At 37.1% G+C, this 24,034-nt stretch overlaps 1 protein-coding gene across 1 annotated transcript in view; it reads right to left on the bottom strand.

Moving 5' to 3' along the window:
- Nucleotides 1-5,610: 5,610 nt before the first annotated feature.
- snx19b (sorting nexin 19b) overlaps nucleotides 5,611-24,034 on the bottom strand; it is a 46,691-nt gene continuing 28,267 nt past the window's right edge. The window contains exons 10-12 of the mRNA XM_073863472.1: nucleotides 11,707-11,891; nucleotides 11,081-11,168; nucleotides 5,611-7,550 (exon numbers count right to left, since the gene is read on the bottom strand). Of these exons, the coding sequence (XP_073719573.1) occupies nucleotides 7,427-7,550; nucleotides 11,081-11,168; nucleotides 11,707-11,891 (397 nt within the window). The 3' untranslated portion in view covers nucleotides 5,611-7,426. The remainder of the gene's footprint in view (nucleotides 7,551-11,080; nucleotides 11,169-11,706; nucleotides 11,892-24,034) is intronic.

Raw genomic sequence — 24,034 nt, 5'->3', positions numbered from 1 at the left:
TTTGTAGGCAGATATGTCTAGGACTAGGACTATACTCTCATTCTGGCGTAATAATCAAGGACTTTGCTGCTGTAACATGGCTGCAGCAGACGCAATGATATTACGCAGCACCTGAAAATAGTCCCCTGCTATTGAAAGTTACCAAGTAGACAATTTTCAGGCGCTGCGTAATTATGAATTATGCTAAGCTACTGTAAAAGTGGTACTATAGACCCGGAGATAGCTGAATGGATTCCAAAATGGTAAAACTCAATTGTTTAACTCTAGGGGACCTGGAAAATAAGCCTGTTTTCAAAAAAGGTGGAGTGTCCCTTTAAGGTACAGTAATGTACCCAAAAGTTACAACATTGTATTCTGTTTAGTACATCTTTAAAGCAGGAGTGGAGAACCCTGGGTCCTGGAGGGCCACTGTTCTGAAGAGTTTATTTCCAACCCTAATCAAACACACCTGAATTTAATTTCCAAGTAATCCTGAAGACTTTAATTTGATTTTTCAGGTGTGTTTAATTAGGGTTGGAACTAAACTCTGCAGGACAATGGCCCTCCAGGAGCAGGGTTCCCCACCCATGCTGTAAAGGTACAAAATGGAACCTTAGGGTACCACCCCAATGACAGAAAAGGTACAGTTTAGTTTCTATTTCAGAGAGTGAAGCAGAGTTAAAGCTATGGTCTACGATTTTAAAGTTTGTTCATTATTAATAACCTTGTTTAGATGCAGGTTATGGTTCTACAGTAAAATCCTAACAATATGAAGAGAAAAAAGAATGAAAAAAATCCATTCACTCTATTGGGTGTACAGCGGCAGAGAAGTTGACCAATGTAAGCTGTCCGGCCGGACAGCTTACATTGGTCGACTGCTCTCATCCAATCCCCGCTCCACTTGAATCTCCACCTTGCGCTCGCATCTCCACCCCATCGCACCCCACCCCGCCCGCGACATGAAATTTCTGACAGTGTATGGTAGCTAGCAAAGTAGCAACAGCTCACAAATGGAGAAAAAACAAACCGACAGCAGCACCTGCTTGGAAGAAAGAAAAAGTCTGTAGAAGAAAAAGCAGAGATCAGCTCATTTGCATCAAAGGATCACCCTCAAAAACGGCACATTTTTGCTCACACCTACAAAGTGGCAATTTTAACATTATAGCAAATTATCTGTGGGGTATTTTGAGCTAAAACTTCACATCTGGGGATACCAAAGATTTATTTGACATCTCAAGTCTTGTGAAATGTCCCCTTTAAACCAGCACATTCTAAACACCTACATGCTGTCAGGTATAGCTTCCAGTAGCGGCCAGTGGATAAGCGCAGTGATGAAAGCGGAGGCACAGAGGATACACCAAAACAAAACACCAGTTACAAATGTGAAGTCTAAACCAAGGATTTTAAAGAAAATGGCAGATGATTTAGATATAAGACAAGAGGATATTGAGTTAGCCCTATATGTAGCCAAAACAACGCATAGATGTCTCATGAGCCAATTCTCAAAGGATCTTACGTATTGTATGCTACTCTTCTTTCTGGTGAATGCGCATTGGGCGCTACCAGTAAGCTAGTTATTGTAGATTAGAAAGTTTTAAATATGGATTTTGGATATTTGGATAATTGGATATGGATATTTTTCTAACAAAATCCCATCGATTACACTCAGGAGTTTAATCCCATTAACCTAATATAGAGCCATGTAGATTACTTCTGTGAATGGATGTAGATGTATGCACCTTTTTGGGCTTGAAAGTCCATCATAAAGCCAGGGCGTTTTCTAAAATAACTAAAATTGAGTTTGTCTGAAAGATGATGGACATTTCATTTTTCGCTGAACTATACCTATAAATTGACCCTAGAAAAGGTCCATATCTGACTAAACCATGGGTTGAAAGTTTGGAACAACCCAGAATTTTGCAATACTAGCATCAGTTAAAACATTGTAGTTTCAATGTAATGTTTTTCTCATATGTGATTCCTTTTAAAGCACATAATGGTGGTGTTTTATTTATGAAACAGTACATTTTTCTTACATGAACATGCAAGGAACTACTGTAATACTACAGTTGTTCAATGCAGTCAAACGAAACAATGGCTATGCTCATAGTTTACATTATAATCAAAACATTTTTGCTTCAGTAAAGCTGTAATCTAGTGTGTGGTGGGCTGTGTCGCAAAACTTTATGACACCAAGGGTTGTACTAGCTTAGCATCATTAGCATAGCACCACTGCAGCCCACGTCAATGCAGGCCTTTGGTTTGACAGAAATGATTGGCTTTAATTGTCGAAGGACTTGTTTAAAAACTCTGAGCGAGTCATTCAAGGACAAATGAGCAAAAACAAAGAACTTTTTTCATGCGATGGCGCACATCCACTCTTCGTCTTTTTTTCATTCATTACGTCGTGTGCTGCCCTACAGGTTTACTTTCCAAACACGTGTCTTTTAAGGCAAACCAGAAAAGTAATAACAAAGCCGTCTAAGACATAGTTTTTAAAAATCTACACTTTGTTTTGGAAAATCCAGAGATCTTTGAGAAACATATGCACGGCATCTTGTGTTTCTACAGTACATCTAAAGACTAGAAGAAAAACTGTTTTGTTATTAAGTATTATATAACTACACTTGGTCTTACTTAAGCGGAATATTGTCCTATATTAGGAATGTTTTCAGTAAAATACTAAAGCATCTGTGGGTACGAAAAACCGCTGGACACCAGACCATAAATTTAAATATACTGTAGTCAGTATGAATTTAGACTACAACAATAACATAAGGTGCAGATTGCAAGATTTATGAAGTTGCATTTTTGTTGTACCTTTGTAACAAAGACATTAATTATTTTAAAAAGCGAGCGGATTTTTGTCATCAACATAATTTTTTAAAGACTTAAGATTAAAGTCAACCTGCCAAACTCATTTTGTCGTCTCCAGAATTAGTCCCAGATAATGTTCTGATTTCAATAATGGGATGTCCCTCTGTTAAGCCCTTTCTGTTGATTTTGGAAATAGACCTCTTTTTCCAAAGGCAAAACTGGACAATGGTTTAGAGATGGGTTTTTTTACTAAACTCTTGGAAATCTAGATGTTTAGTTCCAGGATGTCTGTGCTTATAATCTCATGACATGAGCAGTGATCAAGGCTGTATTATTTAGGATTCATACATTTAAGTTTCTCTGTTATTTACATAATGAATTACCATGCTAATATTTTCTCTTAAGAAATAGTATTAACAAAACAAAGTCTATATAATAGCATCAATATCATTATATATAGCGAACCTTCCATGTGCTGCCAAAAAAAGGGTCTATTGTCACATTTATTTTTATAAGCGGAGGGGCAAAAGTTTAGTTGAGAAGTGCAGTTGTCCATTATTGTCTATAATACAGTCCAGCTGTGCTTACACACAAACACACACAATAGAGTTAGATAGAAACAAACCTTGCTTGATTTTCATTAGACAGATAAAGAGTGGCGACATTCACGTTAATTCAAAAGGTCACCGATACAATTACATCTTTATAAATACATCATTTAATTTGTGCCAGAAGTCATTTATGTGCTGTTGTAGATTACAGATTAAGCTTACTTCTTGCTCTCTGCTGTTAAAGGAAAACACGACCGTTTTTCAATATTTTACTATGTTCTAACCTCATACTTACTTGTGTAACTACTCATGTAACAGTCTTTAAATAGGGAAAACATGGAAGTGTTTGGTGGCTTCTAAATTCATCCTTGTTTGGATCCTAAAGCCGAAGGTATACTAGGGACGTCCGCGTGCAGCTCAAAATTTGAGACCGTGCAAACAGTGTGCATACAGTCTGCGTACAATTTGCACACACACTGTCGTTTTTCTTCTTTAATTTTTACTTCTTCCAAGAACAGAATGTGGAGCATGTTCGTCACCAAAATGTTTGATTTCTTTTCTTTGTTGTCTTCTTGTTTGTTCTAAACTGTGTTTGCAATGGTGGATCGGCTACTTTTCTTCACCTATCGTAATGTTTTTTATGTACTGTAAATGTCGCCAAATCAGTGCTGCCCTGACGGCCTGATAGAGTAATCATTTGAATAAGAAATCATTTATATTGCGTATAGTGTTGAACGCAGCCATTCCCGTGTAGCCGCAGGGAGTATACTTGGAAACCTGCGCGCGCAAGCCAGATGCGGACACGGAAAAAGGAATGAATGGGGCTAGGCTAAATGCTAACACATTCATGAAGTGCTGTACAAAGATTAAGTGCATGTATTGAATAAATATAGGTATGTATTAATTCATATAAGTTGGGTTAAGAACATAGTAAAATTTTGAAAAATGGTGGTGTCTTCATCATACATAATCATTATAATGACAGGCTTAAGGTTAATATTACTGTAAAGCCTAGAACGAGTGAAAAAAGCTAATTCTGTGAAGTTTCTGTCTGAACAATGGGTTAAATATTAGGGATATGATAAAAATATGTTATTACACTACTTCTTCTTCTTCCTTTATTTCTTAACACCATTCCAGAATCTACGGCTATATTCATGGCAAAAACCAGTGAATCCATACACAAGTTTTATTCAGACATGTTGATCCATACACAGGTTGGGGGAGGGACAATTTGGTTATTACACTACTAAAAAGTGCAAAACAATGGATTATTGTCAACCCAGCATTGAGTAAAATTAACCCAAAAAATGTTTATATTTAGAAATTTATAATGCTGCGTCCACACCAGCCGCGGTAGAGCCGTCAAGCGCGAGTGATTTCAATGTTAAGTCAATGTGAAGACGCGTTGAAGCTTTATTTCTAGTTTGCGCGAATGGTGCAAATTGAGCGTTGCCGCGGCAAACGCACGGGTTGAAAAATTTTAACTTTGGAGGAAAAACGTGCCGCGTTAACCAATCAGGAGCTTGCTGTAGTAGTGACGTGATTACAGAAAACGAGCGGAGTCGCAGAAGCCCCTCACTTGACACGAATTTTCAAACTCAAACTGTTAAAGCGGCAAACTAGGCACAGTGGACGCAATTTTGACGCCTTAAATGCGGCTGGTGTGAATCCACCGTAACAATTAATCGCAACTAATCGTTTGCAGAATAAAAGTTTTTGTTTGTATGTGTGTGTATTGTGTATAATATATATATACATATTTCTTAAAATTATACTTTGTGTGTGTTTGCGCGTGCATTTGTGTGTGTGTGTGTGTGTGTGTGTGTGTGTGTGTGTGTGTGTGTGTGTGTGTGTACCTGGTAATTATCACGTTGTGGGGACCAACTGTCCCCACAAAGATAGAAATACCAGTGTTTTTGTGTGTGTGTGTGTGTGTGTGTAATAATTTATATATAGGCTACATAATTATTACACACATGTGATATAAACAAAAACTTTTATTCTGCAAACGATTAGTTGCGATTAATCATTTAATCGTTATGCAGCCCTATTAATATTTGACCCAACAATGGATTGAAAACCCCATCATAGCTTAAATTACAACCCAACTGGTTGGGTTTGCTCATTTTTTACCCAACACTGGGTTACAAATAACCCAGCATTTTTTTAAAAGTATATATTTCCGATAGATTTTCCAGTTCCTTAACTAAATGCAACTTGTACTGTATGTCTCAGTATGACCAAAAAGAAAACAAGAGAGTTTGTTCATATTTTGGTACATTGTTTGCTCCATTTAATACAGGTATATCTCAGTGTGTGATGCTTTTTGGTACCAGCTGTTCACATGTCACTATTTTCTACATTACTTCACAATTAAGTCAGAATAAGTTACAACAAACAACAATATAATAACAACACAAAACAGAAAGTAAAACACACTAGGCACATGGTAGAACATAAGCGACAATGTAAGATGCATTTCCACTGAATATTAATGACAATAACTGCTGCAGTCTCTTACGGTATTTCAACATACATAAGGACAAAACATAAGGCGTACAATGTATACGCACCAGAAACAGTTAGCTTACAAAATGACAAAAAGTGCAACGTTCAGCGCATTAAGCACAAGCCATCACGTCACTGTAATGCATGCTGAGGAACTCACAGTGCAGGATCTAAATCTAAATTTGCATGCACCAAATCTAAACTAAATTTGCATGTACCACTAACATGATGCAAAGATATATGCTATGGGATGCAGATAAAACACTAAACTGCTATTGAAAGCAATGAAACATTTGAAAACAGATCAAAGTAAAAAACTTTGACAGTAACAACAACATCAAGAATGAACAAGACTAGCTTTCACTGTTCTTACAGTCATGCGCATCTATCACAACTCTATTTTTACTGCATCATTTACATACACAGATAAGGCGATGAAGACATTACTGTATGTAATTGTGCTAGAGGCAAAAGCCTAAGAAATGAGTAAACCATCATGAATGAAGTGTGAACGTAAACATTGTGTGCAATGAACTAATATTTACAGCGTATAGATATGAGTGAGAAATAGTTGTACAGGGGAGATGTACAGGCAGAAAGCCCATATATGGAGATAGTAGCCATGCAAAAATTACAGCCAGAGGTGCGCTTATTCATTTTTAAACTCACAACAGATTTTTTCCATGCACCTACGCAACTTTCACATTATGATGAGTAAATAAGGCCCACTGTCATTGGTTGTCATTTGGTATCTGGATGTTATTTGCCTCTATACACAATACATCCACAGAAATAAACTTTAATAAACATACTAAGGATTTAACCCAAAACAACAATTTGCCAGGAATGAGACACAATGTACAATATCTCAAAGACTTGTTTTAGAAATGTTTTGACACATAAACCTGACCTTTCTTTCCACAGAGGCAGCTAACCACTTAATCACAGGTTGTGAAAGAAAGACATTACGTTTAGGGCTTATTAAGTTCGGCTAAAAACCACAAAGCACGCACGACACTACTGTGACAACCGAAGCAGATGTGACATGTGTGAACAACACATTTTTATACATTACTTCAGAAGAAACTCATGGGAAAATTGGGTTTAAAAGAGAGCAGAACATCTTTGATGAAGGCTCCAAAGTGTTAACGCGCAGAAGAAGGGAACATGTGTAAACAGGTGCATCAATAATGAAAAGGGACAATACTAACCAACACCAATGTTCTGAAGATTACTCCAAGTCTATCTACGAGAACTTCCCCAAATTTAAAGGGGAAACGATGTGGATCTTGCGACTAATTCAAATCCGGTGTGCGGGGCTTTGAGGATCAAACTCATGTTTTGATAAAACACAAAACAGGTGGTCATTAATCAAGGTTAGCCCGGATATGAGCAGCGTGTTTCAGTCCCAGAAAAAGGAGACTAAATCGGTGCCAGACACCGCAAACACGAATCCAAACACTGAAAACAGGACAGTTGCGGCTCACGTGTTCCTGTTTGCATTTTACATGCCATTCTTTAACATGTTTATGAGTGATATGTTCAATATGGTTTCGCTTCTGGTCAAACTACGGTGGCAACTTCTCAGCATTTTTCGACAGACTGTGCAGGAGCGTTTTCTGAAAGTCCCTGTCGGACGCCTCAGGGACGAGAAATTCGATGAGCAGATCCCAGATGCAGTAAACGAGGTGCCTGCAAGAAAATAAATAAAACACCACAAAGGGCACAGTCAAGGATCACAAGCACATCTAAACACACCTAAAGTCCCCCGACTTGGCAGACATTTTTAAAACAACCTTGTGGAAACAGACAACAGGCAAACAAGAGAAAAGACTGGAATCTCCCAAAGTGTGATTACGTTTCAATGATGCATTTCAAATGAAAGCAAGCAATGCCTCTTTTTACATGTCTGGCTATTTTAACCTTTTCCCAGCCATTGACGACTTACTGTATCTCATCAATAAAGAGAAAAAATGGGCATAAAAAAAACGTGTTCCTGATGAATTTATATGGTAATCTGTACTACTGTGATTATCCACTAGATTATTACCCAATTTATAAAAACTAAAGCAAAAAATGTTTTTATTAATTTTAAACTCTCTCTAACAAAATTCCTTCAAAAAAAAAGCTAAAACATTTTTTAAGAAAAATACCCATATTTAAGAGTTTATACGCAGAAAAAAATATAGATAGGATGAAACTTTTTCCCGTTTTGTTTGTCCGTTTGAAAGCAGAGTGTCTGTTCTTTCATTTGATATATTTGTATGTTTATATATTTTTAGAAGAAAATTTTCCCTGAAAGCATTTTGTGAAAATCACAAAAAAATGCTGGGGGGCTACTTTAAAAAAAATGGCTGGCGGGGAATGAGTTAACTATCGACAGGCAGGACTTCCAGACATATAGCTGCCATATTATATGTACTCCTTATATTCTCTCCAATAATAGCAAATTTTTAACATAAAATTGCTTAAAAAAGTAAAAAGAGAGCAAATTTACAATTGCTTGCAATTAACATTAAACTCACCATGCTAAAAGTCAGTGCATTTTTACAACATTTTATCAATACATGCATTATTTGGGAATCAAACCTTTGCCCTTGTTGTTGCTAGCACCATTCTCTACCAGGTAAGCTATACATGAGCATCTGCTTTATCTGGATATACAGAGCCTGCCTACATTGTAATGGGACAGTAAAGACAAAATTGCTCTGTTTGCTGAGGAAACAAGACATTTAAAGTGAATTCACCTTTATTGACTTCACTGCAATTTTTGCAATAATTATGGGAGGCACTGATATGAAACAGCACTCTCAAAACTCCCAAAAAGATGGCGAGAAAAAACAAATACTGTATGGTAACCATCGCAACAGCCAAAAAAGATGTGCCCCCATAATGGCACAGAAATATAACCCTCATTCATTTACAGTAATCGTTTACAAAGATGATGCAAGTATTGATAAAGTGCACTATTTTAACCATTTAAGTCTCATGTCAACTGGGATTTGTTTATGCTGAGGAGATGGTAAGAAAACATTTGGATAATTTCATCAATAAAAGAGTGCAAAGAGTTACCTTAAGACCACGGCATTGATTTTGATCTCACTGTGTTTAGTTTGCCAACACACTGATTCTTGAAACTTTGGCGAAAACATGTCCCACTAAGAAAAGTGCTAATTCTGTTGGAAATTAATAACATTTTCATGAAGAAAAAGAATCAATGTTATAATCAGGGGGTCCTTTGCACACATGTAAGGTTCTTTTATAGGTTTATTTTAATTTTTTTATCAATTTAATGATTATATGCTGGCCCATTGCCTACAAAATCAGCTGTCCTCAGTTAAGAGATAATCATTTCAACTTGATTAAAAAAGCCAAAAGTAACAATTGAATTGAATAATATATTTATCACATGAAATTGTACATTGTAATATGTATTGAAAACTACAAACAGTGAGCTTTGAACAATATGTACTATATTTTGTGATTGCTCAAAATGTCTCCCACATATTCGTCACCACCGTCAGATATTTATAAAAAGCAATAAAATCAGACAACTACAGGGTCAACTGCATTCCCGAGGACCCCATTTTCAAACCTTCAGCTCTACTGCATGCTTCAAGATCACTCAAGCTCCTGTATGTTTGCTATTTTCTCTTAAACTTCTTCATATTTTTGGACACTGCTACAGTGACAACCATAACATGTCAACACCGTCATCCTTGTAAAAAAAAAAATATTAGATTAGATTATAAAATAAATGTACCATTTTTAAGAAGAGGTCTGAAGTAGCTATCAACAGAAGGGCAACAAGATGGCTAATGTGAACAACTCATCTATTTTTTTTTATCTATATTAAGTTTTTGTCACCACAGTCAGATCTGTCTTTCTGTCAGGTTTTCTGTATTTTAGGAAGTTATGATTTGATATTTTTTTCATCACAGTGCTCAGGATTGTTATTTTTTGGACCAAATATTTACATAAAGTTTAAGCAAGAAGCCATTGACTTGAGTGGTATACATTTTGGAATAATGAGGCCAATGTCACCACCATCAGATTATTGTCACCACCGTCAGACGTAGTTTTATTTGTTTTAAATGAATATGCTTACAATATGTTTCTTCAATGCTGTTGAGTTATTAAATTAATAGTCTCTATTAATATAAAAATATGTTTATTAAATAAAAAAATCATAACTTTTTCTATTTAGGCTTAAAGTAAATGTTGCATGAGTAATAACTGGAAAAATGCCTATTTTATGAAAAAAATACGAACAGGGGAGGTTGCACCAGTAAATTGCTGAACAGCCAAGACATTGGTATATAATGATATACCTTAAAGGAATATTCCATTTTCATAAAAGAAAAATCCAGATAATTTACTCACCACCATGTCTTCCAAAGTAATGATGTCTTTCTTTGTTCAGTCGAGAAGAAATTATGTTTTTTGAGGAAAACATTGCAGGATTTTTCTCATTTTAATGGACTTTAATAGACACCAACAATTAACACTTAACTCAACACGTAACAGTTTTTTTCAACGGAGTTTCAAAGGACTATAAACGATCCCAAACGAGGCATAAGGGTCTTATCTAGCAAAACGATTGCGGAGGTCACGTGTTACATATATAAAACGCACATTTGCGGACCATTTTTAATCAATAAATTGCCACAAAGACATTAATTAGTATCAGTTGACATACAGGAACGGTCCTCTTTCAACACACTTGTAAACACTGGGGCGGAGTTTCGCGTTCGTCTTCTGTGACCTCTTGACGTGATGACGTATTGCGTGGGGTCACCTGGTGCATCACGACCAGATCTATACGAGAAGTTGTGCTTTAAAAGTGTATATTTGTTATTTTTCTTGTCAAAAATGACAATCGTTTTGCTAGATAAGACCCTTATGCCTCGTTTCGGATCGTTTATAGTCCTTTGAAACTACGTTGAAAAAAACTTATTACGTGTTGAGTTATGTATTAATTGTTGGTGTCTATTAAAGTCCATTAAAATGACAAAAGTCCTGCAATGTTTTCCTCAAAAAACATCATTTCTGCTCGACTGAACAAAGAAAGACATCAACATTTTGGATGACATGGTGGTGAGTAAATTATCTGGATTTTTCTTTTAAGAAAATGGACTATTCCTTTAAGATTTTGTAATTTAACTAACTTTTTTTTTTCAAAATTTAAACCTGTTTTATCCAATTTCCCAAGAATCACTGACCTGTTTATAGTGGGGTCCTGAAAGGAATCCACAACCGTCTGCCAAGACATCCTGTACTTCTCCGAACCGAGCATATCAGAGACCAGATCTGTAACAACACAGAAACACACAATACTACTAAAACTACCAATAAACTACAGCAATATTACTCTAAGCTTGTTTGATTCATTTGTTTCTGATCAATGAAACTGAATTACGGATGTGATGATGTGGACGAGCTGTTTTCCTGAATCACAAATACAACTTGCATGCCAAATAGTCATATATTACATGTATAACATTTACTGTTCATAACAGAAGTTAATTTCAGAAAGTCAGTTTCTTTGTTTCGAACATGGTTGATCCAATCAGATTGTAGAGTCAGAATTTTAGATCTATATTACACAATTTAGCAATAATAGCAGTACTAACAAAATGTCCTTCAGCAAATAATGTCAAATATTTTAGCCTTAAAATCTGCGTCTTATGTGATTATGGTCTTAGTAGGTCACAGCAAAATCACCAGTTTTAAATCTACACTGCTGGTGTTTATATGGGTACCACCAGACCTGGTGGTACCCATATATACACCAGGAGTGTACGTTACATATAGGTATATAATGTCTGTGTATTATTTGTAGCCTAACCTGGCAATAGTTTCATAAGGCATTGAAGAGCCTGATTTCTGGTTTCCTCTTTCTGCTGTTGGCTGCGCTTGGGACGAGGCTGAACCGGCAGATTTCCTCCAGGCCAGATAGCCTCCTGAATCACCCGCAGGTAAGTCACCCAATACTGCGTACAGGTCACATTGGCCACACCCACTTCCATCCATCTACAAGCAAACAGTGCACACAGTTGGTAAGGATTTTCCAGATGAATGCTGAATTTCTGCTATTGTAGCCATATATTCAATAAGTGTCCTGTGTAAGCCACTTCAGATAGAAGTGTAATCAGTAGTCATTTCTGTCTTGGTAGTCCAACAGACAAATGGCCAACGGTTTAAAACACAGACCAAATCAAGCTTTACTGAAAACCAAAACAACATTTTGTAACTTGCAGAGCTTGATGGAAATGTCTGTGAATGCATATATTCCATGTGTCATTAAAATACAGGCAAAAATTGTAGCAATGGAAAGAGGAACTCAAGGAGAACATTGAGTAATTGAATTAAACATCAAGTCTTGAGTCCTTTTACGACTGTCCTTCAACAAGGTGCTTATGCACCCGACAGTAATCTTTGTCTATTTCAGTTCAAATCTGAGACAAGCCACATATGGATACAGTTTGTCCTAACAAAATGCCAGTAATGAAATGGCATCTCATTTCACGGCATCCTTTGGCAAAAATATCTTTTGGCTACTTCATAATACATTAAAGAAAATGTGGATTACTGCAGGGTTGCATAACATTACAGTGGATGAGATTGTCTTAATCTTTTAATAATCACCACCCACTATGGCAGACAGTCGTCTAAAATGGAATTAAAGTGGAAAAATATTATTAAACAAACTGGCATGTGTACTTAGAGAGCTGACAGTACTGTAACTTGGTAGTTTAGCATCAAGTCTTTGTAGGTTCATGGCAGTTAACATGAACTACCAATGAACAACACTTCTACATCATTTATTCATCTAGTGAAAATTTTTAACTTTTACTAATAGATTTTCACAATTAAAATTGTTGTATACATGCATTCTATAGCACAATGAACTAACATGAAGAAACCTGTTCAATTTCTTACTAATGCAGTTATCTAATCAACCATTCACAAGGCAGTTTCTTCAGTGCATTTAGGGGTGTGGTCCTGGTCAAGACAATCTCCTGAACTCCAAACTGAATGTCAGAATGGGAAAGAAAAGTGATTTAAGCAATTTTGAGCATGGCGTTGTTGGTGCCAGACGGGCAAATCTGAGTATTTCACAGTCTGGTCAGTTACTGGGATTTTCACACACAACCATTTCTAGGGTTTACAAAGAATGATGTGAAAAGGGAAAAACATCCAGTATATGGCAGTCCTGTGGGCGAAAATGCCTTGTTGATGCTAGAGGTCAGAGGAGAATGGGCCGACTGATTCAAGCTGATAGAAGAGCAAATGTGACTGAAATAACCACTCGTTACAACCGTATGCAGCAAAGCATTTGTGAAGCCACAACACGCACAACCTTGAGGCAGATGGGCTACAACAGCAGACGACCCCACCGGGTACCACTCATCTCCACTACAAATAGGAAAAAGAGGCTACAATTTGCACGAGCTCACCAAAATTGGACAGTTGAAGATTGGAAAAATGTTGCCTGGTCTGATGAGTCTCGATTTCTGTTAAGACATTCAGATGATAGATTCAGAATTTGGTGTAAACGGAATGAGAACATGGATCCATCATGTCTTGTTACCACTGTGCAGGCTGGTGGTGGTGGTGTAATGGTGTGGGGGATGTTTTCTTGGCACACTTTAGGCCCCTTAATGCCAATTGGGCATCATTTAAATGCCACACCTACCTCAGCATTGTTTCTGACCATGTCCATCCCTTTATGACCACCATGTACTCATCCTCTGATGGCTAGTACTTCCAGCAGGATAATGCACCATGTCACAAAGCTCGAATAATTTCAAATTGGTTTCTTGAACATGACAATGAGTTCACTGTACTAAAATGGCCCCCAAAGTCACCAGATCTCAACCCAATAGAGCATCTTTGGGATGTGGTGGAACGGGAACTTCATGCCCTGGATGTGCATCCCACAAATCTCTATCAACTGCAAGATGCTATCCTATCAATATGGGCCACCATTTCTAAAGAATGCTTTCAGCACCTTGTTGTATCAATGCCACGTAGAATTAAGGCAGTTCTAAAGGCGAAAGGCGATCAAACACAGTATTAGTATGGTGTTCCTAATAATCCTTTAGGTGAGTGTAAGTTAGCAACTGCATTAATTAATGTTAATTATTAGAACCTTACTTTAATGAGCAGAAAAAGTTCTTCTTTAAATATATAAACATACAATATATCAAATAAAAAGAACAGATCCTCTGCTTTAAAAAAAAAAGTTAAACATTTCATCCTACCTTCATTAGTTCTCTTTTATCAGCTCTCAAATATGGGTAGGTTTCTTTAAAAATACCAAATTTTGAGCAAAAAGCTAAGATAATTGCGTTTTTGTGAAGGACTTTTGATAGAGATCAGATTCAGAGTGATCCTCAAAACATACATGGAATTCTTACTGTTTGACCTGCTTCAGGGTTTTATAAGTTGGGTAAGAGCACCAACTGGTGGATAATAGCGGAAATATGGATTCCCGAGAAAACCCGTCATTGGCAGGGAAGCGTTTTCTCTTAATTGACGAGTTACCCCGTCAATGGTGGGGAAAGTGTTAACTTCAAAACAGTAAGCTTAAATGGTTATGAAAAAATTACAATTATTTTAGAAATGTTAAGGCCTTTTGATCAATGTCACATAAACAACCCAGAAAACAGGTCTTGTCGCTTCCGCTTGTCGAGAAAATGTTAACAGCAGAATAAACTGACGGCAACTATGGACTATGGCTAACCTAGCTAGTTGTTTTTATTATAGAAGAAAAATAATAAAACTTTAAAATATAAATCTACCTATGCAATGGACATCTCTATATTAAATGAAGCACATGCAACAGACCTGAATCAGAAGTGATGTGACCTGTTTTGCAGAATACAGAAGTTTGTTGTGCGAAACCCCCATTGAGAACAAACCAATGTGTAGGACATTGCCTGCTAAACAACATACTTTGACAAACTTTCTTCTGCATGTAAATATGGAAAAAGAGGATGTAATAGTTGTGCTTTTTTAACATCTTTGATGACCGATGAGTTTTATTCGTTTTATAACTATAAAGCAGTGATAGTACATAGCAGAAATTTCTCTTAATCCTTGTTTATAATTGTATCGTCAATCATAACAAATAAATTGTGTCTGTGGAAGAATTTTAACTGTTGATTTATTGCAGCTGTAAAGATATATATTCAAAATTAAAACAACTAGACAGTTGAGCAACTGCATGCAGCAGAAATGATGGTAAAAACAACTTACGCAAGATGTTTTATGACTGTAAATTCATGAAACTATAAATATGTAGCCGGTTCTTGGCTCAAATAACATACGCATTCGAGAAAACAACTGTCCCCACCTGAAGGTCTTATCCTTCTGTGAAACTATGTGAAGCAGGCCCCAGGATTTTCACGTGTGATTGATTTAAGTCTGCTCTGTGCTTCAATTACATAGCTGGTTTATTTTAGTACTTACTCTTTGAAGTCCCACAGATGCTGCATGGTGACAGTCGCTACAGTAAATGACGCTGCACACTAATAAAAGTCCTGCTCACTCAGTGCCAATACACCAACTTCTAATATGTCCACTTTAGCAAGAACTCTATTCTGTGTTAAATACTGAGAATCTAATCACACTACTTAATGGTTCAGTTCTGCACAGCTGTATTATTTCACACTGGAGATACATCTACTTCATTTTTCTCTCATGCACTCTACAAAAACATGGGCTGGTACCCTTTTAAAAAGGTCCTATATGTACCATTTAGGTACAGATGTGTATACATTCAGTAGCAGTATGTACCATTGAGGTACTAAAATGCACTCGCTGATACCATTATGCACCTAAAACATGCACTCTTGGGTACAAAGGTACTGCCCGGTGACAGCTTTACCAACGTTATATCTGACCGTGTGAGTATCCTTAGCTGTCACTTGGGTGGTACCCTTTTTAAAAAGTACACAATTGCACCTAACAAGTTCCTATTAGTACCTCAGAGGTACATACTGGTACCATATGTAGACATAGTGTACTGTAGCTAAACAGTACATTTTACTTTTTAAAGGGTATTGCCCCAGTGACTGCTTGGGACCATTTCTGACCATTTTTTCTGATAGTGTATTAAAGGTACAATACTGTGCAAAAGTCTTAGGCCACCATCACCAGCTCTGTTGTTTTAGCAAAGTTTTAATGTCTATCCATATTTATTTTTCACTCTTTTTATTAGAACTGAACTGAATGTCTTCTTCAGGCATCAGTCAGTATTTATCTCTTTTGGCACGAAACACATCTTGAACTTTTTTTGTGGAGACTGAAGTCCTGAAGTCATTCGATTAGAATAAGAAATTAGGATTTCATTTCATTTAGGTTTAGGAGATCCTGCAGCTGCCTGCTATTGCTGAATTGGAAGGGGAGTTTACCCTAAATATTTGACACTTCAGCTTATATTTCTATACTGTTTTTAATACTACATACACATTTCCTGTATTTTCTGGTTGTATTCTAAGAAAGAGACTGAGAAACAATTATATATTATCACTATAATATTGCAAAAACAACAAATCTGATGGTAGCATGGTGGCCTAAGACTTTTGCACAGCATCTGTACAGCAGGGAAAATAATAATTTGACACATCAGCATTTTTATCAGTAAGGGGATTTCTAAGTGGGCTATTGACACAAAATTTCCACCAGATGTAGCCATCAAGCCAAATATTGGAAATGGAAAGAGCATCACTTCACCATAAACCGGCCACGATCTAAAGAAGTCTAAAGAATAATCAGGAGAGTTCTCTAAGAGAAAGAAAATCTATGGAGAGAACTGAAGATCAAAGTTCATAAAAGAGGACCTTCAAGATTTAAAGACCATTTGTGTGGAGGAATGGGCCAGAATCACTCCTGAGCAATGCAGATGACTGGTCTCTCCATACAAGAGGCGTCTAGAAGCTGTAATCACAGACAAAGGCTTTTCTACAAAGTATTAAATAAAGTGTGTTCAATACTTAATCCCTGTGTCATTTCACTTTATTTATTATGACTCAACTTGTATACTTAAATGTTCTGATTTCTTTGTATGAACTCAATATTTGGCTTTATTGCTACATCTGGTGGAAATTTTGTGTAAAATATCCCACTTAGAAATCCCCTTACTGATAAAAAAACTGATGTGTCAAATACTTATTTTTCCCGCTGTATATGGATGTCAAAATCTGCTTTACTTTATGGTTACAATAACTCTAAAATAAACAACTTTGAACACTTCCATACAACAAGTTTCCAAGTGGCTATTCCAAAGTCTAAAGGAATACATTAGAGCCTCTATTATGTTGCTAGAAATGTGACGCTCCTTACCATATTTGGGAAAATTAGCTCCTAACAGGAAATAATATCATCTGTACTTATCAATTCGAGCCTGAATCTGATCCAGACAATTCAGATGACCAAGCTGATCGATCAACTTTGCCAGCACGTTTTGTAAGGTAAGTACACTAAAACATAAAACCATGAACAAGACTCATGGAATCATGGTTTAAATAGTCAGTAGTACATTTTTTAAATATGAAAACATAGACTACTTACAGGCTGTTTGCTAGGAATCAATCCCATAACATTCATGCTAGTAAAGCAAAGCTCAGCCAACTAAGCTACGTGAACACTGTTGGGACTCTTAACTACTGCACAGAGATTTTGAATAGATGAGCTAATCGTATTTGAACGTCTATTTTAATGATAGTACCAAGATATAAATACACACTGTATGTATGGTCTTTTTGTTCTGTTATACAATAACAATTTAGCCTTAAGTGGTTTACAACAGTTTAGTAGTAGATGTTTTAACAAAAATTTATTTTAGTTCCAAAACAAGAGCGCCAAGTTGCCAGTCGGCAGTAAAAGAGCATAAAAATAATCTCAAAGCGACAGATATACGTAACACTTGAGAAGCTCTGATGGAACAAAAACTAGCTGTTTCAAAACAACAAGTAGAGTATTTTATTCCATTAATGCCATTTATAAAGCCCAGTTCGTGTGGACTGGCACAGCTATGCGCAGAGACGTGCAATATTAGGGATTTTGGCCTTTTCTAGCCAATAGGAGTGGAAAACAAGACTGCTGGAAGCTCAGCCGAGCCGATTACCTTTAAAGTACCCTTTTCAAATTTTAATATGAACCTTCATTCCTTCTGACACTCCAAAATATAAAGATGATAACTATATTCCATTTGGATCCATGCCTAATCCGCCTCTTAGATAAACTTGGAAAAACTGATGTGCTGGAACACTAATCCGAGCAGGAACTGGAGTCTGAATTGTATGGCGTTTCAATGACGAGATGTAAACTGACCGTCTATCATCTCAGACGGAGTGGAAAGTGCAGCAACCGAATGAAACAGTTTAACGCAAATCAGTTTGACAGCTTTAAACATTATTAATCCAAATTAAGTTTACAGTACGTTTGTTTTGTTGAAAAATGAAGACTGTGGAGACGGGAAACGGAAAGAAAATTGCAATTACATTATAAATATCTGTGTTATGTTGGATAACATTAAAATTCTTTATATACAAGATGTATTCTAAATTGTGAAATACAAGTACATTGTTGTCATCTGCAATTATATTCTGTACTCATTTTTTTTTTTTTTTTTTTTTTTGATGACATGAGGTTAAGTGCATGATAATACTCATGTCATTTTTGGGTGAACTTCTCCTTAACAGCTCCTTAAAGCTGAAGGTTATAAAGACCTTAGAGACAAACTAGAAAGCAGACAGGGCATGTAAAAGTATTACATCTCCTTCAATGAAGTATTTTCGTAAATCTACATTTGGCAAAAATCACAGTCTTCAGTCTATCGACGGGTCTCTATCAGATCTGCACATCTGGCAACTACAATATTTTCCTATTTGGTTTCATGGAGTTCATGAGCATTTTACAAGTCTACCAAGAAATTCACAATTGGACAGAGATCTGGACTCTGCACTTGGCCACTCCAGGACATTAACATTGTTGTTTTGAAGACATTCCTGTACAGTTTTGGCTTTACTCTTGCAGTCATTGTCTTGTCGGAATACAAATCTTCTCCCAAGTCAAACATGTTTTTGACTTAATCAGGTTGTCCTTCAGGATATCCCTGGACTTATTTTTCCGCTTTTTCCTAAAAAGCCTTCCAGGGCCTGGAAAAGAGAAACATCCTAACAGCGTGAACAAAGGTGAGATGATGTGTTTCTGATGCGCTGTGTCCGGCTTAAGCCAGGCATGGAGTTTAGTCTGATAGCCAAAAAGTTCTTGGTCTCTTTAAACCACAAAATCTTCTTCCAGTTGGCCTCACAGTCCACATCTTTTGGCAAACCTCGGCCAAGATGTCATATGATATAAAGTTGTTAATGGTGAGCACCAGCGCAGTCTTTTCAATCTTAGCTACTTATAAAGTTACGAGCCTTAAAGCTGCCACTGGCGTCTTGGTGGCCACCATGACCAGTCTCCTTCTTACATCGAAATCGTCTCGTATCCAACTCTGCCTGTTTTTCATGGTCTAAGTTCTGCCATATACTGATGATTCACCAGAACCGAGACTTTCCAGACAGAAGTAAATTTATACTACAACAAAAACTTCTTAACCACACACACATCTCGATTAAACTATTAATGTGACTTGTAAAACCAATTGGCTGCGTGACTGATAATTTAGAGGTGTCATAATGATGGAGCTAAACACTTTTTGGTTATTTTGAATTTTACACGCAGTTATTTTAGATCACAGGTCCGATTTCACTTTACGATTAAACCGATTCTGTCGCAGAGAAAAGCCACAGAAATTTTACTGTAATCCAACGCTGGAAAACAACACAGCAGTATGCTGGCTTTATAAAGTCAATATAATCAGGACAGAGTGAACTAAACTCATGCTAGTGCAGGTGTCTGTAACAGGTGTCTGTTCAAAATAATGCTTGGATATCTTTATCCAAATAGAGGCAACATAGGAGACCAATTCAGATGTTATTTTTACCAAATGGAGGTAATGATCCATGGGATACAGTATGTGGAGCCAAGAACCAATTTGCACTGTTTAACAATCAAACATTGGATCGTCTGCCAGTTTTTTAAATACGCCATTACAGGTTAGCAATCCGTTTCAAAACTCAGAGGAATGTTGGACCAAAACTCAATGTCTTTCCCAAATCCAAATTATCTGGTTTGTCTCAGACTTATCAATCAATCCTTGCACAGCTATTGCAAAACAAAAACATACTTCCACCCCAGTCTACATTTTATCGTATAGGCTAGAAATCGTATATATATATTAATATGGATACCAACACATTTGTTTCAAACGAATCACCGCTGATACATCTACCACACAAAGCCAGAAATGGCTATAGTACTTAAAGATCTTAAAGGTGCTGTGTGTAGATTTTAGCGGCGTCTAGAGGTGAGATTGCGAATTGCAACCAACGGCTCAGTCCACAGCTCAACCCTTCTTTCGAAACGCAAGGAGAAGCTACAGTAGCAGAACAACATCAGCAATCTGCTCAACTTTAGTGATGCCAGTGTGTGTGGCTAGCCAGCTGTTTGATTTTGTGTTGCACATTTTAATGTTTTTATTTAAAACATTAGATCTACCATGGGAAATTGTGTAACTTGTAAGGTCACAACAAAACTTCTTCCGTGGAAGAAAAGATGCAGAGGCAAGCATGGTGGCCTACTGGTAAGAGTGAAGACTCGATTAGCCTTATCTCCTGAAGCAAATCTCTGTGATATTATGACTGAGTGGATCCCTGACAAAGTTTTTCGAAACGCTCACTTGATCCTACACATCTCTGGCTGGTATCGGTGATCGGCTCGGATGACGAACCTTGGGTCACCCGTTCTCGGTCAACCCGAAACCCGGATAGTCATGGACCCTGCCCCTGCCAGGGTAGGCTCGCAAACAAAACATTTATTCTAAATGAGTTTTTGCACTCGCAACTGCCTGGATATACTATGTGTGACTGAAACCTGGATGGGTGTTGGTGAGTTTACCCCTTTTTCAGAGGTTTTACAGCCAAACTGTAGGCCTACCTACTTTAATTCTTGCGGCTTATGGGACGAGGAGTTGGTTTTGGGGCCATTTTTTGTCTTAATTTGGCCACAACTTTCTCTATGTTTCAGCAAATGGAATGTTTTTTGGTGACACATTTTTAAGAAAATGCTTTGAAATTTTTAAAAAAAACTCAACAATATACCGTGGGCCAGAAATTAAGCTGTGTTTTTTGCACAGGCATACTAAAGGGTAAATGGTCCTACATGGTAAACAACCGTAAAAAGGACACATTTTACCTCTTTGCAATAGGAAAAACCACCAACAATCAAGGATGCATGATACAAAGGTCTCATGGCTCTGCAATCAAAACATTTTGTTATAATGAAATCTGATGCTGCACAAAAACTAAAAATGCATCAAGGCCAATGTTTTTACTAATCTTTGACATGCTTAAGATTGTGAAAAAGGTGAAAAAAATCCAATCCACAAACACTTTATATATTGAAAATCAGTCATTGTGTTTTTCTCCCCCAAATCAGTGACATTACTTATGAACTTGGCAATTAAAGAGTTTAAAATCATGGAATTTTTGTAAACATTTGGTAGTTTTGATCAGTACTGAGGTTGATTAACCGATTTATGCAAAAAAAGTGAAAAAAATTCATCTGATAAATTTTTACAGCAGTTTAATTTAATGGCCTTTTTTGGCCACTAACAACATGAAAGGGTAGTAAAATTGAGCAATGCACAAGGGTTAAAAAACAGTCTAAGTGTCTGTGCTTGACTTCGTATTCGTATGCCAGTTTTGAACTTGGTTGTTTAAACCCGCTGCTGTGTGTAGTGGTTTACCCCAAATACAGCAAAGATTTGAATTACTTTTCTGATTTTTTGGCTGATATAATTCCAAAATATATGGTATTGTTTGTTGGAGATTTTATTAAACATATTTGCTGTCCTTTAACAGACCTGCCAACCTTGGAAAAAATTTTTGAGTAGCAACTTATCCCGGGGGCGCGGCGCGAGGTCAGGAACATTTGCTGATCAGTAGTGATTGAGTTCACATGCTCACTTATCACTTATTACTACAACTTATTACTAAGCACATAGTTCCCACTCACCACAATTTCTAGTCTTTCAACATACAATGAAGAACTCTTTTAATGAAAAGGCAACCCCAAAATTATGCATATTTAAAAAAAACGACTATGGCATATGTCTTAAATACATGGGACATTTTAAATAACAATCCACAAATAGCGTGCTATATCCTTGCTTTATATTCCAGCAGGCATGTTGACATGAACCTCTAATGGGGCACAGCAGGCCTACCACTACTTTTTCTTTAACATACCTAACATGAATAGAATTAATATGTTTTAATGCATAAATGGCATGTTAGCTGATTTGCATTCTACAGTACTGATGATAATGAGTCTTTTACAAAAATTTACAATAACATTACTTAGCTGCTAATACAATAAAAAACATATGTGGATGATCCTTTTGTGTATATTATCTGCATAGTGTTTAAACCTGCTGAAAAAACAGCATAAACCAGCATAATTCTCATGCTGGTTTAGCTGGTGGTCACCAGCATACAGCACCAAAACACAACATATGCTGGTCTTGGTGGTGCTGGTATGCTGATGACCACCAGCTAAACCAGCACCAAACCATCATGAGAATTAAGCTGGTCTATGCTGATGGTCACCAGCAAACCAGCAACAAAACACAAAATATGCTGGTCTTGCTGGAATACTGTTTTTTTCAGCAGTAATGCCAACTGTTTATGTAGTGTCCTAAAGTAGATCTAGTGAACTAAACAGTAATTTCATATCTGACAATACAGAACAGTACACAAACATTGATTTTCTCAGCAATAATGCAAACCTCTATACTTGGTTTTGACTGGCTGAGCATATAGTTCGTTTGACCTCCCTCATCATATGCTTCCTGCTTCTATTTCCCTGCTCTGCACAAAAAAATCAGATGTACATTGACAGGAGCCAGTAACAATCGAGTAAGAATAAGATTGATATTATTTAGAAACGTACTTTTGTTTTGTCATGTTTTCTCGCGTGCCTCACATGCTCTTCTGAGTGAGCGGCGGCTGAGTGCTACAAAAAGTAAACACAGACGCTCCGCTCGCGGACATCGATTTCTGCGTGCTCGCGCCAGTTTGTCTTGTGGGACGGCAACACGTTTACAACCGTGAATTACGGTTCATATAGCTCAGTTTTGCCGCGATTAACAATGAATATACTGGCAAATAAACTAAAAACTTAAACTTGAGGCACAACATAGGACACTGGGTACAACAGATTTACACTAGGGCACGTGCAACAGTAAAAGGGGTCTAGACGCCCCTGGTTGGCAGGCTTATTACAATGGATGCAATTCACAATTCCCATACCCTGCCCATTTACCTTTAAAAACGGTGTTTAGAACCATCCTCCCTTGTAAAACAAGTCACAGTATGAAGATGGACCGAGATGAAGAACAATTTCGTTATTTTCGTTATTCATTGCGAGTCGCGACGGCTCCCCGCTCTCCGCTTTGAAGAGTTTAAAACTAGCGCTATGATTGGTCGACGTCGTCTTTCCCCAACAGGTTGCTGCCCAATGCGGTAGACTCATAGACACTCAAAGACGAGTTGCCTAGTGCGCAAATGCACATACAGTTTAAATCAAAGTCATCAAAGGCTTTTCGCGTATTTTGAAGTGACAAATCGTAGCAGCGTAGTTTGGTGTCTAAATGCGTATCTGTTACGCAAAATGCGTAAAGGTTGGCAGGTCTGCTTTAAAGCCACTTTTCAATGACTTTCTAGACCTCATTGAATCTTTTAATTAATTTAGTGCAGCATATCACTCCCCCCACACACAATAAAGGGTACACAATAGGTTTGGTTTTATCATGCGGCGTGCCAGTTTGCAATATTGAAACATGTGATGCTACTTTTTCTGACCAAATGCCTGGACGGTGTGACATTGAAATTTTTCGCAAACCAAAATCACGTTTCCCTGCATGCCGCTCTTTAACCCTGGAACTGCCTATTTTCCGATTGTCTAAATACTGAGGAGGTAACTTCTTTGTTTTATTCCACCTGCCAAAACATTTTGGATACTGTTGCGCCATTCAAGACTGTGTGTGCTAAACCTAA

The sequence above is a fragment of the Misgurnus anguillicaudatus genome, chromosome 24, assembly GCF_027580225.2.
Source record: "Misgurnus anguillicaudatus chromosome 24, ASM2758022v2, whole genome shotgun sequence".
Lineage (NCBI taxonomy): Eukaryota > Metazoa > Chordata > Actinopteri > Cypriniformes > Cobitidae > Misgurnus > Misgurnus anguillicaudatus.
Note: the sequence above shows the minus strand (reverse complement) of the source record. Positions and strands in the feature narration are given on the sequence as shown.